The sequence below is a fragment of the Balaenoptera acutorostrata genome, chromosome 16 (genome assembly GCF_949987535.1).
Source record: "Balaenoptera acutorostrata chromosome 16, mBalAcu1.1, whole genome shotgun sequence".
NCBI lineage: Eukaryota > Metazoa > Chordata > Mammalia > Artiodactyla > Balaenopteridae > Balaenoptera > Balaenoptera acutorostrata.
Genome location: NC_080079.1, coordinates 49,496,584 through 49,514,228, shown reverse-complemented (window position 1 = coordinate 49,514,228; position 17,645 = coordinate 49,496,584). Strand labels below are relative to the sequence as shown.

Genomic DNA, 17,645 nt, shown 5'->3' with positions numbered 1-17,645 from the left:
AGGGGCCTAACCCAGTCTGGGGAGGGAGGAGGGAGCTGGGGAAAGAATTTGAACTAAATCTCAAAAAGCACACTGGGGCTGGCCAGGAGAAAGGCTGGGGAGTGAGCCGCAGACAGAGGGAGCAGTGTGGGCAAATGTTGGCATGTGTCTAGAAGGAAGGAGGCTATGGGCAGGACCAGGCCCAGGGCAAAAGGACAACGCAGGGCCCCTTGGTCAAAATTGTTAAGAACTTTAATGCAGAGCACTGAATCAAGTGGGGAGCCCTTTTAAGTCCAGGGCCCTGTGCCATTACACAGCCCACACGCCCACTAAGCCAGCCCTGATTATGGCAGAGTATCAGTGAGGAACCAGGGTCACAGGTAGGAACCAATTCTGGGCTCCAGGTATGCTCTGCTGAGAAGTGGAATGCAACCCCGTGGGGAGTGGGGAGCTGTGAAAGATTCCACAGGAGAGGGACATGGGCAGGTCCCTTTTCAGAAGGAGCCGGAAACACTGGGATGTTTAATTGGAGAGGGCAAGGGTGAGATGGAAGGAAGGAAGGAAGGAGGTTAGGAAGGAAGCAAAGGGGGGGAAGGAGGAAAGAAATAAGGCAAACAGGCTGGACAGAGTTCTCCAGTGTATGTTCTTGTTACACTGGTTTCTACGGAATTCTTAAGTGTCAGATGAAAATTTACGCATAAACACAAACACGCACATACGCATCCTGTAGTCAAAAATTTTGTAAAATGCTATGATAAAGTTTAAAAGTTTCTGTGCTTTAAGCCTTCTCAGAGTCTTTAATAAACTGCTCTGATAAATCTTCAAGAAGAAGACATTGTAGGGACATTTTCCCAAATCGATTGAGCACAGAACCCTTTTTCATGGAAGCATCTCACTTCAGGAAGGGCTGCTTTAAAGCCTTTTTTATAAATTGGTATCTTCAGTATCTATAAAATCCTCTAGCTTCCTACTTCCTCTGGACTGGAATGGCAAATAAGTTCTTATCTTGCTTGCCAATCCCAAATTGTTTCTGCCTGGAGTGCCAAGTTGAGTAGGATTCTGAGGTTCTTTCTGTACGCAGCAGGAGCAGCTCTTTAATCGATTGGTAATCCTTCCTAGAACCTAGGAGTACAGAGTGGTGGCACATAGCTCAAAAGATGTGGTCCCTGCCCTGGGAAAAAACTAAAGAAATCCAAAGACATGACCTGGCAAGACTTTGAATATCTTGTTCACAGACCTGATTTGGTGGAATGTGAAACCCTGCTGACCAGTAGAGGGTCATTCCCAAAGAATAGACGTGCATCTGCCCAAGAGAAAAAGCACATGATTAGATTTGTCACCTCTGTTATTCCATGGTCCTGTAAACAAGATACAATTCATTTCCACATGTGGCAGACACTGTTGGCTGGCTAGCCGAACAACCATCTGCAACTCCCTTAAACTTTGCTGCATCCTACTCTAGAGGCTGAAAGTCTCAGTGACCATGACGCTCAATTTTTGTGAAAGATGTGAAGTAAGTCTGTTAGGGGGCTTCTGAAAAAGTTTGTTCTTTACTGTCAACAGGAACACATGTGGCTGGTCCCATCCTTTCTCCCCTGTTTCTGTCTTGAACACTGATGTGATACATGGAATCATGGCAGCCATCTTATGACCATGAGGCAATAAGCAAAAAGACAAAAAGTCAACAGCTAAGGAGGATAGATTGGAAATATACAGCCTAGATCCTTGATGACATTTACCAAGCTTCTGACCAATCTCTTGACTTCTTGTTACATAAATAACTATATGTATGGTTCCAGCAGCTGTATTTTAGGCTTTCTGTTTCTTGTAGCCAAAACTGTCTCTACATGACACACTACAGTTCAGCCTGATTAAAAAGCATCATATGTTGTCAGAAAGCAACATGGTGTAACAGAAGAGCATTATCTGACTTCCCTGAGCTTCAGTTTCGTCATCTTTAAAGTGACTATTCTGCCTAAAAACTTCTGAGGATTGAGTAAAGAGGACCTGGACACGGTAATAATAATATTCATTATTGTTTTTATTATTATTAGTCAGAGAGCACTTATAACAGACTAAGCCTTTCTCTAAGTCTTTTACTTATATTAATTTATTTAGTCCTCACCACCATCCTGTGAAGTATGTATTTAATTTTCCCCATTTCACAGAGGAGGAAACTAAAGCAAAGACAAGTTAGGGAATTTTCCCAAATAAGACCTAAAGCCTAAACTTGATCCCAGGCACCAGAGCCCCTGCCTTGAGCCACTTGGCTTTGTCACCTCTGGATCATACTAAATCCTCAATAAATGTTTATTATTATTATTATTATTATCATTACTATTATTATTAGGTTTCTATTATAACTGACAAGGTGCATTTCCCTTAAGATTTTTCTCTTCATGAAATGATTTCTGGGACTTTGAAAGGGAGACGTTGAATTCACAAAGCATGATATGTAAAAACGTATCGTTACTTGAGCAATCTACTGAGTTTAGTGCAAGTGGGTTTTGTTTTGGTTTTTACATTTTTAGGTCAAGGGCATGTGTCCAATTCACATGTGCCAATTAGTCCTCTTCTTGGTCCGAAACTGTACACCTAAACCAGCTAACCACTCCTCTGATAAAAGGTTAGACACCTGCAGGGAAGTTCACCAGCTGCACCCTCATTTCCAGAGAACTGACCCTGAGAATGGCTGCCTGAGCACTGCCAGAGGCACCATCCACACCTGGGAACTCACCTGGATTCCAAGGGCTCTATCTTAAAGTGTCCCAGCGCAGGGCCTAAGGCTGCAGTGACAACAGGCCTCATCCCAAATCCCAAATACAGCCCACTGGTAGTTGCTGCCTTGGAGAAGGGTGGTGAGAAGGATTCTGAAGGCAACTCCTGGCTCAGCGTGAAAGAACATCATGATAGATTGGTAATGTCTGCCATGATCCAGGATGGGGTGATGGTGGCATGAGTGCCTTGTAGTTAGAGACCTGCCCACACCTTCCACCTGCACCTAGAACTAACACTCCAAGCAGTGGGGGAAACATCTCAGTGTGCTGGTTAGAGCTGAATGTTGCCCTGAGGAGAGGGGTCAGAGTACATCCTCTTAACCTCAGAAAGGGCCCAGGGCTGTGGGAGGATTCTGAGCACGGACTCTCTTCAGACTACTTTCCTGATTGTCTACCCCACCTCCCACAGGACCCAAGCCAAACTGGATGAAGACAGGAGACCCTGATGAATGGAGGAGAACAGCAGTTAACAGAACTGCGTGGTAGGGATGCTGTAAGAGAGAGAATGGCCAGGTAACCTTGCATCCTGGCCTAACAAATAAGGCTGAAGGCCAGTGGTTTCTTCTCCTTAAGCCACACTCCCATATGCCATGCCTAGGGAATTAAACCACCAACAAAATTGCTGTTTGGTCCATTAAGGACTCAGTCCCTGCCCACATTGACCCTCTCCCAGCTCAAACTCACCCTTTCCTTTCTGGCTCAGATTCTCAGCAACACACTTCCCTAGTTCTTAGCTCAGCCTATTCCTTGAGCCTTGGAACTCTGGGAACCCTCCCTCCTCTCCATGGAGGAACATGTGCAGAGGGAGAAGGATGTTCTTCTCCAGCTTGGCTCAGCTCCAGGATGCTCTGAGCAAAGGAGTGACTAGATCTTCAGAAGACACTCAGCAGAGGCCAAGCTGCAGTCAGGAGGGTGATGTCTGTCCCTCACCAGTGAGTGTTGGGAAGGATGGGGAAGGACCCCAGGAGCACTCAAGATCTGTCTTAGCTCAGGTCCTGGAGAAAGCAGAGCCTGAAGCAAGGATTCAGTGTGACATTTCATTCAGGAGCAGTAAGCCCAGGGCAATGAGGGTGAGGAGAAAAGGGGGAGGGAGGCAAGGACAGATGTGATGTGTGGGGTCACTATGCTGGCCACTTCCTTGTAACAAGCGACAAAGCACAGCAGGAAGCACAGCAGACTAAGCCTTGGCACTCAGAACTTCCCTGGAAGGCTAGCAAGACTTTCCTAAAAGCAGTTCATGAAGAAAGGAAGAAGGGAGAATTTATCTTCTCCTTCCCCTCCCATCTCCCACTTCCCATTGGTGGAGTTTCACTCCATAGGAAACTAGCTCCCCTGCACTTTCAGGTTTCATCAGCAGGCCCCTCTAGTGTTTGCTCAGAAAGTCAGATCCCACAGCTCAGGATGTGTCATCTTAGCTGAGTTCAGAGTGTAGGAGGCAACTTGGTGTGGGTGGAGCATCACCCAAGAGACCCAAATAGGGACAATCTGAGAGGCACTCAAGTCTGTGTCCAACACAGCAGTCCAGAGATTCACCCCTGGAATCTGGCAGTGTAGGAAATGGTTCAGGGGCCTGGAGTGCTGGGGCAACTGCCAGTGGGGTGACAGAGCCCAGGCCACTGCAAAGGTGACCCTCATGTTTTTGCCGTGGTGATCTGATTTGGAGACAAACCAGTCAGACATGGGCCCAAACTAGACAAACCCGGAAGCCACTGAGGTCCTATTCTCCAAGCCCAAAGGAAAAGCAGCTCCCATTCCAGGATGCCTCCTGAGAGGAGTGGAAATTCCAGATTTGCCCTTTTCCCATGAAAGGGAAAGGAACAGAACTCAGTGATTAAACACACACTATGCCCTGCCCAGCACTGTGTGCCTGCCTGACATCATTCTTTCCTTAGAAATGCTTCTTTTTAAAATTGAAGATCATGTTTAACTAGAACGTTTTGCTATTCAGAAGCAAAACACATCCATGGAAAAACAAAAATCACCACTGATGTTGCCAGCCAGAAATAATCACTCGAGACATATTTTTAGAACTCTGGGCATGTGTATGTGCGTGCGCACGTGTATATGTACACAACTAGGATCACGTTGTACATGTATATATTTAATTTCTTTTCAGGTCATTAAGTTTCTACAGCTTAATTTTAATGCTGTCTTGTTTCATGTCCACTCTCACTGGAGATTTAGCTTGTTTCCAGCTTGTCACTAATGTCAACAATACAGCAATAAACATCACTGCAGCCAAATCAATCTTTACTCATGCCTTGGGATACATTCCAGTTGAGGACTTGTTGGGCTCTTTTTACCGTTTTGCTACATGCTGCTGGATCATTTATCTACAACTTTTCCAAACTTCTTTTTGAGTATTTCTAATAAGCTGATTTATTAGGTCATATTAACCCCACTTTACAGACATAGATCTTGGAGCTCAGAGAAGTTGACTTGTCCTCATCTAAGAGCTAATAAATTACTGGCAAGAAAGCCTGGGAATAAAATTCTTTAACTCCATTCTGCTTCAGTGTTCCTCGGGGCTGAGCTGGGAGCTGGGGATGACCTAGGACCAGGCGTTTCCCAGAGGACAGGCCCAGGGGTGCTGCAGAGACACCACGTGCCTTACCTGAGATGCATCAGGCTGCTCGTCATCACTCTGTCCCTCTAGCAGTTCAGGGGCCTTGAAAGGAGCCGCCTCTATATGAGAAACATGGTCTTGGAAGGAGAGACTTCCAGTCGCAGAAAGCAAGACTGACCAGGGGCAGACCACATAGTCCGAGGAATCTGAAACCAAGGCAGCGACGCGGGTGTAGAGATAGGGCTGCCATCTGGAGGGCCATCTGTGGGACTGTGCCCGGCAGGCGCCTTGCAAACCCCCCTCTGGGATGAACTGTGAGCAAGACCCGGGGAAACATGTAGTGGAAGGAATTCAGCCCTGACGTGTGCAGGCATAGGAGCATGTGTCATGAAAGGTGGCTGCAGCGGTAGCTGGGAAACTAGCAGCTGCATCCAAATTCACAGGTGGCCCAAGAGTCTCAAGGTAAAATGTAAAGAGAGATCAGATCCACCTGGAAATTAGCACAAGTCTGAGTTCTCTGGAGCCAATCCAGGGACCAAGGTAGCTGGTCTTCTGGATGTACTATAACTGTTTATCAGAACCTCCAGGGCGAGGAAGAGGGAGTGAAGACTCAGGAAGAAGATGCAGCTGAAGGGACAGGTGCACAGCCTCCCTTCATCTCCCCACGCGGGGACCCTCACCCTGACTGCGCATGTGTCATCTCCCGCATGGGGAGCCTCCACGGCTGGTTGGCAGCCCCCAAGCACGTGTGACTTCGGAGCTGACATCTGAGTGTGGGCAGTCAGTGTTTGTTCCAGTTATGAATTTAATGCCTCGAATCTCCAAATCCGTCTTTCAAGACCTGCTCCCTCCCTTAAGCATCTTTTACGGCGAGCGCGATGTGCAGTTTTCTCAGTAGAGGGCGCTGGAAAGACATTGCGGGAGGCGGGCTCTCCTGCTGTTTCGAGGGGCGTGGGGGAGCGGTCACCGGTTTGTGCGTAAGAGTGACGCTCTGCTCCTACGCACGTCCCTGGGCTACTTCTCGGGCCGACCTTGTCAAGTGACCATATTCTCGCGACCCGGTCTACACAGACTCGGCGGGCTCCAGGCCTCCTGCCGGCACTAGGTCCCGGGGCTGTGGCTCACCTGCTCCCGCCCCCACCCAGAGGGTCACCTGTAGGCAAGTGCCTGTGCCTAGCTTGTCCGGTGACTGCAGAGGGCTATGTCCAGGCAAAGCAGAGAACTTTGCCATCATCGTGGGCTGCAAGCACAGCTCCTCCAGCCGATCTGAACCCCAACCTGGGGAGGGGGCTTCCCTTCAAATTTTGTCCCTCACTGGGTACTACCCTCAATCCTAGGGGGCCATGTCGAGTTTTCTTATATCTGACAGTTACTTTTCTATCGGAGTTAAATAATTCTTTATATTAACCTCCCCTGTTTAGACCACTGAGTGTGTGGGTTCTGTCCCCTGATGGGACACTAGCTGTTGCAGCATCTTGCAGGGGACCATTTTGGGGGTGCCAGCCATCCCGATAGCTGCCCCCTGCCTCCTGTCTCTGATTCTGCCCAGACTGCCCAGGTGTTGGGAGAGGCCCACAGAGCTGCAGCCGCTCTCTCCCTAGACACCATGCCCAGAAAAGTTGCAATACCAAGGCAAAAGAACTCTCTTCCAACTCTGCGGCATGCCATGGGTCCAAGAGACAGAGCTGCCCTCCCAGAGCAGCTCCATGGGTGGGTGTCCTTTGCCTACTCATTCTAATACCTCGGACAGATGACAGATCAATAAGCAGCACCCAGAAATGTGTTTGTTTGGGAAGCTTCACATTCAGCTCCCTGTGACTCAGCTGCCCCAGTCACACACTCTTACCACCACGGAGGTCTTCCAGGAGCCGCTCAGCAGCCAGGGACAAGAGGGACCAGATCTCCTCTTCAGACAGAGCTTCGCCCCGGACCTGCAGGGCACTGGCCAGAGTCACAGAGGCCGGGCTCATGCCTGGAAAGACACACGTGTGGCAGAGCCCTTGCAGTGTCCAGGAGCATGTCTGGACCAGCACTGGCCATGCCAGCCCATGCATGGTCCAGCCCCCTCTGCAGCACACCAGCCCCATGTTTTATCACTTGTGTCCCCAGGGCTGGGTGCAGGGCCAGGCACACAGGAGAAGCTAAAGGAATGTTCATTGGGGGCTGGCTGGGTTCGGCTGGTTCTCAGTGAATGAGCACATAAATAAATAAACTCCCAGTTAAGTGTTAAGTCAATAAATGAACGAATGAACAAACAAACCATGAGAATGGTTCCCTCTGAGCTGGGCATGTGCTGTCACAGAGAGCTTCCTTGTCTGGGGAATGTCTCTCGCCTGCTGCCCTCTCTGTCTGGGAAAGTGGGTAAACAACCTTTTTTGCCTCCCAGACATGATTCATGTCTTTTCCTCTCTGGCTGCCACAAGCAGAGTTGGATTTGGTGCCAGAACCAGCCCTGTCTCTAATGATCACCAACACCTGCCTGAAGGGCAAGAATCAGTAGAAGGAATAGTAAGCCCTGTGTTTTGAAAAGGTGCAGATTCACAGGAAAGCAAGTGACTGATCTGCTGGAGAAGGAGGTGAGAAAGGCTGATCTTCTCTTCCCTCTCTTCTTAGAAGCTCTCTTTAAACTAAAGCTGACGTTTAAATGTCTGTCCCCCTGACAAAGCTGCCACCCACTAATCTCCAGCATGGAGAGCCCCAGGTGCGGTGGCAGCAGGAAGAGGCCAGGCAGGCTTTTCCTAATCCATTTGCGTCACTGATCTTTTCTATAGCCGGAGCTCCGAGGGCGGGTGTGCTGAGTTGGGGGCAGGGTGGGGAGCACATTATGGCCCAGCCATCCCTCCATCCAACATGCTAATCCAAGCTCTCCACTCGCCAGCTGCTCAGCTCCCTCCACGCGCCTCCAAGACCAGCCTCCTGCAGCCTGATTCCCAGGAGAAAGAGCCTGGCTCTTCCATCTGTCCCCTGAGGGTGAGAAGTGCACTGCAGCAGAACCTAGACACTTTCTGTATGTGATATTATTTACCACAAGGAGTCTGTGAAGAGGGACTGTTGATCCCATTTACAGGCAGGAAAGCAGTCCAAGGGAACCCAGGTAAATAATGATGGAATCAAAGCTGTAATCCAGGCCCTCACTTGTCTTTCTTTTCTTTTTTCTTCCTCCTACTTCCTCTTTCAAACTTTTCTTGATAGGCATTCTCATTCTGACACATTTTTCTAAATCTTTATAACCACAATGAAACACTGCCTAGTAAAGAAAAAACAATGGGACAAGATTATGATTCTCAAATAGGAAATGAAATCTCTGAATCTCGAAATGAAGTATCTCTCAAAAAATATGAAATGTGATTTTTTTTTCTAGCTATTTTATGACTAGAAAAAATTTCATTAAATGTATAGAAAGGCTGGAGTAGTTAGTTAATACCATCATTTCAATATAGTAATTGAATGGAAGAAGGACAGCCTTTTCAACAAATAGTACTTGATCCATCATGAAAAAAACTCACACCTTACACAAAAATTAACTTAAAATGGATTATAGATTAATGTACAACATAAAGCTGTAAGTTTTTAGAAAAAATAAAGACAATATTTGGATCTAGGACTAGGCAATGGGTTCTTAGACTTGACACCAAAAACACATGCTATAGAAGAAAAAATTGATAAATTGGACCTCTTCAAAATTAAAAACTTTTGCTCTCAGAAAGATGCTGTTAAGAGGATGAAAAGACAAGCTGGAGACTGGGAGGAAATATCTGAACATGTGTGAGGTGGTTAATGTTGCCATGTCTGCTTCTTCAGTAGATATTTCCTGTCAACTCTTAATATCAACTCTTGAGCAGAAGAACAATATTTGCCCATCACAGGCTTTTGTGCAGGGTTTTAAAATGAAGAGACTGAAACTGGGGACTTCGTGATTATTGAGCATAATGTAGTCAACACTTCCCAACAGATGCTAATAGGAGGAACAAAATGTATATACTGTATATATTCACATTTTCAATTTACCAAGCAGAGGGAAATGAAAATATGCACAATATGTAAAAGGGAGTAGGGCAGTGCCTAGCACAAAATAAATATTATATAAGTATTAACTTTTATGATTAATATTGGACAGCACTGACCTAGTATTCATAGGGAATTATTATACTGTACTGAAATATTACAAAAGTTATTATAGTTATAGATGGTCTTAGATCCTAAAAGTTCTGTATTTGACAAACCAACATATTGAATTTTTCTTATTTAATAGCCAGCTAAGAGGGTTTAGGTTTGGTTGAATGAGATTTCTTCTCCTATTTTAATTTTGGAATGTAAATGTACTTACCATCCTGCTTGAAAATAAATCTGACTGCACTAGAAATACGCCCTGAAAATTCATATATTGTGTCTCCTGTAGAAGGGACAAAACACCAGCTATAGTCTTACAAAGGGATTAAACCTGAGTCATATCAGGTCTCTGTATCTAGCTGCCATTTTATGACCTTTAAAGGGTAAAGAATATATTGAACTACACAGAGTATGCCATTGCAAAATCCAAACTTGGGAAACTCTGCAAGTCAAACAGCCTAAGTTCTTCAGCAAATAAATTATTTAAAAAAGAAGGAAGGAAAGAAGGAATAAAGGAAGGGAGGGAGGGAGGAAGGAAGGAAAGAAAGAAGGGAGGGAGGGAGGAAGGAAGGAAAGAAAGGAGGGAGGAAGGAAGGAAGGAAGGAAGGAAAGAAAGGAGAGAGGGAGGGAGGAAGGAAGGAAAGAAAGGAGGGAGGAAGGAAGGAAGGAAGGGAGGGAGGGAGGGAGGAAGGAAAGAAAGAAGGGAGGGAGAGAGGAAGAGAGGAAGAAAGGAAGAAAGAAGGAAAGAAAAGAAAGGAAGGAAGAGAAAGAAAGACAGAAAGAAAGGAAGGAAGGAAGGAAGAAATGGAAAGGGAAAGAAAGAAGAGGGAGGGGGGAAAGAGGAAGGAAGGAGTGAAGGAAGGGAGGGAGGAAAGAAAGGAAAGGAAAGGAGAAAATGACGTAATGGGAATGCCAGAGTAAAAACCTCCAAAAAACCCTCTCCTCCATAAAAGCAGTGATGAAACAAGCAGCCTTGTAGATATAGTAAAGATCAAAACAGAGTTGTAGCTCTTTCAAAACTCCATTGTCAGAGCATTATCATTATTTGACCTGTCTGGCAGTTCTCTGGAAAGCCCCTCTCACAATGTTTGCTATCACTTGACCCAATTCAGAGCTTGCCCAGTGCAAGCAGACTTTTCCCAGGGCACATTTCTCGAAAACAATTGACAGCAATTGTTTAACATTGCAACTGCTGGAGGTAGCAATAATGGTTGGGCAAACAGCAAGCTAATTAAAAAACAGAACAAAACAAACAAACAAAAACCTTAAAAGAAGAAACTGAGAAATGAGATATCTATAGTTACCTTTGAAAAGCTCCAGAAAATCCCTGAGAGGCGAAACACTCACCTCTGGCTGACCATGAGATTCTGAGCAAGTCCGAAGTAAGTGATGGCTAAGGCAGTGTACTGCCTGGCTGAGTGTTGAAGGCCTGTTCTCACATCACACAGAGCCCTACAGCAAAGACTGGGAGAACTATTGGTTACAAGCGCTTAAAGAAACCCCTGTCCAATCATTAGGTACCCACTAAATTAACTGAGTGGAGACTTCAGTGGCCACCATGACAAAGAGTACAGACTTACAAAATTAGTTCAGGAAAGTAACTAAACAAACAGCAAATGGGCTATGAAACAATCATCATCAGCCTTTCACCAGCATGTTGTGATGCCTCTGGGCTTCTCTCCAAGTTTTTCTAAACGGTCTGGTGGGCGAGTACATGCTACTGCTGTACCGTGGACTAAAAAGGGTATCGTTAACTATCTAAAGGATGGAGGGATCCCACCATATGGATAAACCCAGTCCTCCTGCCAGTGAGGATGCTTGGAGACAGCGTCCAGCCAACAGGCATGCCTTTTGGGGGGAGTTTCACTGCTGCACCCTCATCTCTCAAGCATCTTGCTGGATCTCACCTCCACTGCCTGAGTTCTCTGTATTGACTCCATTCTCTGAAGACTTCTGTGGTCATATAATAACCTAAAAGTCTCTTTTTCCATCTGAAACCCCATTGCCCATTCCGGAGTTTCCTGGGGCACCCTTCCATGAGTTCTCGTGCTGTGGTACATCCTGTCAGCCACCAGCTTCCAGCAGCCTCGCACCCGGGTCTAGCTTGGCCTAGAAGCTCCATCCATGACCTTGCTCTTTAGTGCTTCTTCTTGGGCTGCCCTCTCACGTGGGCCATGGTGGCAGCAGCCCTGAGCTTCATCTGTGAGATTGCCTAGTATATTTTAAGCTCTGGCTATGAATAGAATGGTAGGTCCAATAGAACATCGTACACTCATGAGGCTTACATTCTGGGGGGGATGGGTAAAGGGGACAGACGATGAACAGGTAAACAGATAAACAAAATAATTCCACAGAGAGAGAGAGACTAGGCAGAACAAACAGACAAGGGGATGCACTACAGCATGCCTTTGGTGTGGGGACACCTGAGCTGGAATGGTCCAGGAAGGAGCCTTGGGGAGGTGACATTTGAGCTGAGACTGGAAGGTCGAGAAGGTGTCAATATTGGGAAGAACTTTCCAGGCAGAGGGAACACCAGGTGCAAAATCCCAGGGCATGGCAGATTCTGAGATCAGAGAGAAGCTGGGCAGGACAGGAGCATGGGGTGAGGGAAGCGAGCAAGGGGGCAGAGAGGTGTGAGGGGAGGTGCAGAGCTGGTCAGGTGCACTTCTACCCAGCCTCTCTGGCCAAGGACAGGAGTTTGCATGCTTGCCTCAGAGCAGTAGGAAACTTGGCCTACCTGCTAGCTTGCAGCAGAAATGCAACCCACGCTGTGTGAAGCCATGCTGTGTGATGCCAGGCAGAAGCCTTACTGACACAGCCACACTGCTGAGTATGGACCAGAGCAGAGAGAGGATTACGATGCCTGAGGGCTGGAGTCTAACACCTTATCTCATTTCACCAATTCTGTACGTGGAGATGGCTTTTCTCAAGGGCAAGGCTCACATCTGCCCCCACCCCGCCCCCTCAGGAAGAACCATGTCTAATTCACCTAGACATCTGATGAGTGACGGTCACCGAGTGCCAGCTGGTGCATCAAGCCACCTACCCGAGGGTGTGCCTTGTGCATTTGTTGCCGTGATATTTTACAGTGTTTTTAAAGTGCTGGCTTCTGAAGAAGTCAGGATCTCTACTAATCCTAATCATCTATTGACTGTGTAGTGGCTTTTGAACTGTGAGACTTTAGTCACGTTCCAGTATCCTGCCCTCACTTACCTCCTCTCCCTCACCTTCCACCAAGGCACCAGTGATGATCTCTGGCCTTAAACGATGTATAGTTAGTGTGATTTACAACCCTCTGCAATGCCCTAGGAGACACTCCTGCATTGAGACACAACTTGGACCAAGGTCTCTGGAGCTTCAAAGAGCTTTCTTAGCTCAGGAGTTCAAGGGCCCACTGCCTAGGAAGAGAGGGCATAAAGGTGGAAGCGAGGGCAGCAGAGGAGACCTGTATGGTGGGGATGGTGCACAGCCTCTGGTCTCCTTGGGACAGGCCAGTGGTTGAATACTCCCTCCTTGAAACACTCTGTGTTACTTCAGATTTCTGGTTCCCCTAACTTTCTCAGTATTCTTTCTCCCTCTCACTGTCCCTGAAATGCTGTCCCTTACGATTCTATTACAGACCCTGTAATAGTTTCTTGTGGCTGCAGTAACAAGTTACCACAAACTTGGTGGTTTGTAGAAATTATTATCGCAGAGAAAACAGTCTCTCAGGGCTGAGATCAGTGTCAGCAGGGCCACACTCCCTCCAGAGGCTCTAAGGGAGAATCTGTTCCTTGCCTCTTCCAGTGTCTGTGGCTGCCACCATTCCTTGCCTTGTGGACACATCACTCCAATCTCTGCCTCTGTAGTCACCTCACCTTCTCCTCTTCTGTCTGTTTTAAACCTCCCTCTGCCTGCTTCTTACAAGGACATGTGGAATTAGGGCCCACCTGGATAATCCAGCATAATCTCCCCATCTCAAGACCCTTTAACTTCACCACATCTGCAGAGTCATTTTTGCCATATAAGGTAATATTCACAGGTTCCACAGACCAAGATGTGGATATCTTTGGGGGTGTGCAGGTGGAAGGAGGCATTATTCAGCCTGCCATAGACTTTTTCATGCAACACTCTCTACCTGTTAGCTAAAAAAAAGACATGAATTTTGGGAGGTTGAGTCCCCAGTCAGGATAACAGGCTGTGAGCTTGGGCACAGAGCATATGCATAACCTCTCCGAGCCTCAGTTTTGTCATCTGGGAAATAGGGCTAATCATGGCAGTTCCCTCATGGAACTGTTGGGAAGATTATATCAAAGTGCTCGATATATAAAAGGTGCTGAACTCATCTTATTTACCTTCTCTTTCCATCTCTGCTCCAACCACCCAGAGAGGGATTTTAAGCATCAGGGCTGCTGAGCAGCTTTCAAGTATGAGATATTTAAACTATGGTGTAAATTGTTTCCATCTGTCTGCCAGGATTGAGCCTCTATAAACTTCCCATTTTCAACCTTCAAAAAATGCCTAAAATATCTCAATGTCCCCAAAATAGACACCCCGGGGAGGGACCAGAGAAGGATGTGGGGCTCCCAAAGAATCAAAGCTTTCCGAATGATCCTTGTTTCTCTCCTCCTTTTGTTCCATGTGTCTCCCTTCATTCCTCTCCCTTTGGACATTCACTAAAAACCATCCATCTGCACTCAGGCCAAAATCTGAGCAAAACTTTGCAGAAGGCAAATGGCATCCTTCTCCCCAGGAGGAAAAGACAACTTCTGCCTCATCCCGGTTCTGTTTAAAGAGGTAAAGGTCAGGGCTCTTACCTTCCAGAACTCTCCTACAGTGAGCTCCTTGGAACCTGACCTCAAGTGACATTCTCCACACAGTCTCTGCCCCCGACCCTGATTTAAATACTGGCTGCAGCACCGGCATAGTATGACCTTGAACAAGTAAACTCTCAAAATCTCATTTCCCACATCTATAAACGGAAGATGATACTTCCTACCTTACAAGACAGCTGTGAGAAACAGAACAAGCTAATGGAAAAAAGGCAACTAGCAGATAGCCTACCTTTCTTTAGTACCCCAAGGTGGAATCTTGCATTTCTAGATAAGAGAGTGGATACTGGTGTCCAGAAAAATATTTAGAGCATTTTAAAGTAGTGTTACTCCCACCTTCCACTCTTACATACCATTTTCCCAATTGTTTGCCACTTTCCTGTATTATCTCTCCTAATGAGGCAAGTTTTTTAATTTAAGTACATTTATTTAAAGAGGAAACTGTATAATATACTTATAGTGAGTGAAAAATTAGTATTATTGGACATAAATAGAAGGTAATTATAACTAATTTTTTAATCACTGAATTCTTGCCAGATAATATTGCCTTCCAAATGCTCTGAGCCCAAGGCCTGATCTTTCACTGTGAAAGGAGCAATTCTTTCAAGAAATGTGAAAGGCCTTTGGCTCTGAACAGACTCTCTTCTTGACATAATCTGAAGAATTAAAGTTAAATGTCAAAAACATAATTCAATGTCATTAACGCAGCTTGCGTTCCAGCTGTATTCTTTGGTCCTGCTTGTCCTTTGGAAAGCACTGTTTCACCCTTTTTTAAGGCCTCAGGGCCAGTTATAATGCAATCTGTACTCAGAGGGTACCAATTTTACTTACTTTAAGATAATGACTTAAATTTTACTTTAAGGCAATGCCTTCTAAGGAGACAAGCCCTTTAAAGCTTAGAGTTTTCATAAAATTGTGTGCTTCCCATAAAAATGTTTCAAAATGGGCAAAGCAAAATGATCCCCATTTCCAGATGAGGAAACTGAGAATTTAACTGACAAAAGATCACAAAAGTCACATGTCTAGTCAGTGCCATTTAAGGTTCTAAATGAGGGGAAGGGAGGAGTTGTAACCTAACGAGATTAATTAAAGCTATGTGTGTTTAAATTAGTATTCAATTTATTAATGTTGTGAATTTTAAAAGCTGCTTTTTCTTAAACCTTAAATTCAGTATTATGCTCCATTCATCTAGTGATTGATATAAAAAAAGAACCACTTGACAAGATACTTGATTAATGTTCAACTTATTCATAATATTAACTGTCAGGGTGTTCTCCAGAGAACCAGTAGTAATTCGCACAGTCAGAGAGGTTTATTCACATACCTCTTCCCAGACTTCCTTGTGACCAAATTTTTAATCATATTCCTTCCAAGTCCCTGGCCAGCCAGCTAAGTTATTGGCCACAGCCCATGAATCGGTATAGATTTGACCTCTGGCCATTTCTCTTTCCAAGAAAAGTCAACAACCAGGTACACAGCTAGAACTTCTGCCCACTGGGAGGATTTCCCTTCACCACTGTCCTCCTGGGTTGTCCCAGAGTGGGACTGCAGCACTGTAGCTGTTCCACTTTGCGGTGGTGTCAGCATATCATGCAGAACCATCTGTAAACCAGGTCCCAGTTCTTCCTCAGTTAACTGATCATAGGGAACTCATCATGAGGCCACAGGTGCAGGCTGAGAGGGAACAAGCAGTGTAGCAGGAGAGGGGACCCTGGCCTCATGTAAACTACTTGTGCCTTCAGGGGCTGCTGAGCCAGATATCACATATACCACTTCCTGTGCACACCTAACTTTATGGCTTGGTGGGTCAGACTGCACCCAGCTCATGATGGGCAGCTCAGGTCATGTGGTAACTTGGTGGCTCATAGTTAAGTTTTCAGCCTGTACTAACGTCTAGTACAGGTCAAAAGATGTTCCTCAAGAGAGTAGCTATCCTCAGACGATGGCAGGGCTTTGCTCCAAAATCCTAAGGGTCTGAAGGGTCTGCACTGTGATTCACTCACAGGGGCCTGACAAAACTCCAAACACCTTTATCTGCCACAGACACTTCAAGCACCATTGGATCTGCTGGGTCATCTGGGCCAAGCATCAGAGCAGCTCTGTTGCAGAACCTTCTCTTGTTCTGGGCCCTACTCATAATTAGCAGATTTTCAGGAACTTCAGTAAATTGGCTGGAGTAGCACAACCAAATGAGGAATATGTTTCCTTCAAAATCCAAAGAGCCCCACTAAGCATTGTGCCTTTTTTTTATTTGTAGGAGAGGCCAGATGCAGCAACTTATCCTTCACCTTAGATGGACTACTTCAACCTGTTCCGCACCACTGGACCCCTAGAAATTTCACTGAGGGGGAAGGCCCTTGAATTTGGGGGAGATTAAATTCCCACTCTCTGACATGCAAAGGTCTTATCGATAAGTCTAGGGTAGTTGCTACTTCTCAGTCATCAGGTCCAATCAGCATAATACAATCAATGTAATGGACAAATGTGATAACTTGTGGAAGGGAAAGGTGGTCAAGATCCCTGCAAACTAAATTATGACATAGGGCTGGAGAGTTAATATGCCCCTAAGGAAGGACGCTGAAGGTGTATTGCTGGCCTTGACAGTGGAAAGCAAACTGCTTCTGGTGGGCCCTACGAACAGGTATGGAGAAAAAGGCATTTGCCAGATCAATAGCTGCATACCAGGTACCAGGGTATGTGCTCAAGCAATGAAACCACATCTGGAACGACAGGAGTTACACCTTGATTAAGTTTGTAATAATCTACTGTCATTCTCCAAGATCCATCTGTATTCTGCACAGGTCAAATAGGAGAATTGAATGAGGCCATGATACAAATCACCATCCCTGCATCTTTCAAGTTCTTGATGGTGGCTCTAATCTTCGTAATCCTTCCAGGAATGCAGTATTGCTTTTGGTTTACTATTTTCTAGTGGCTTCCACTTGGCCTTTCCCACAGTGCTAGCCCTCACTCCATAGGTCAGAGAAGCAAGTTAGCATTCTGCCAATTGCTGAGTATACCTATTCCAATTATACATTCCAAAACTGGGTAAATAACCACAGGATGGATTTGAGTACCACATCTACAAAACACTTTCACAGCAACACCCAGATTAGTGTTTGATTGAATAACTGGGTACTATAGCCTAGCCAAGTTGACACATCACAAACTAACCATCATACCTATGATTAACATATTAAATACTCCTAAAAAATTAACTCCATTTTCAAAATTAGTTAATTAAATTCTCTTGAATATTTGAACTGCATTTAAACTTTAATACTTTTAATTAGGCCAAAGCAAATTAACAAACCTATCAGGCCAAGTCTTCTTATATATATATATATATATATATATATATATATATATATATATACACAACTCCTACCAATATAATGAATA

General features: G+C 45.6%; 1 protein-coding gene across 1 annotated transcript in view; it reads right to left on the bottom strand.

Moving 5' to 3' along the window:
• The window catches only part of LOC103002561 (FERM and PDZ domain-containing protein 2-like), a 62,432-nt gene extending 55,140 nt beyond the window's left edge, over nt 1-7,292 (bottom strand). The window contains exons 1-3 of the mRNA XM_057530599.1: nt 7,169-7,292; nt 5,371-5,528; nt 1,261-1,282 (exon numbers count right to left, since the gene is read on the bottom strand). Of these exons, the coding sequence (XP_057386582.1) occupies nt 1,261-1,282; nt 5,371-5,528; nt 7,169-7,292 (304 nt within the window). The remainder of the gene's footprint in view (nt 1-1,260; nt 1,283-5,370; nt 5,529-7,168) is intronic.
• Nucleotides 7,293-17,645: the final 10,353 nt, after the last annotated feature.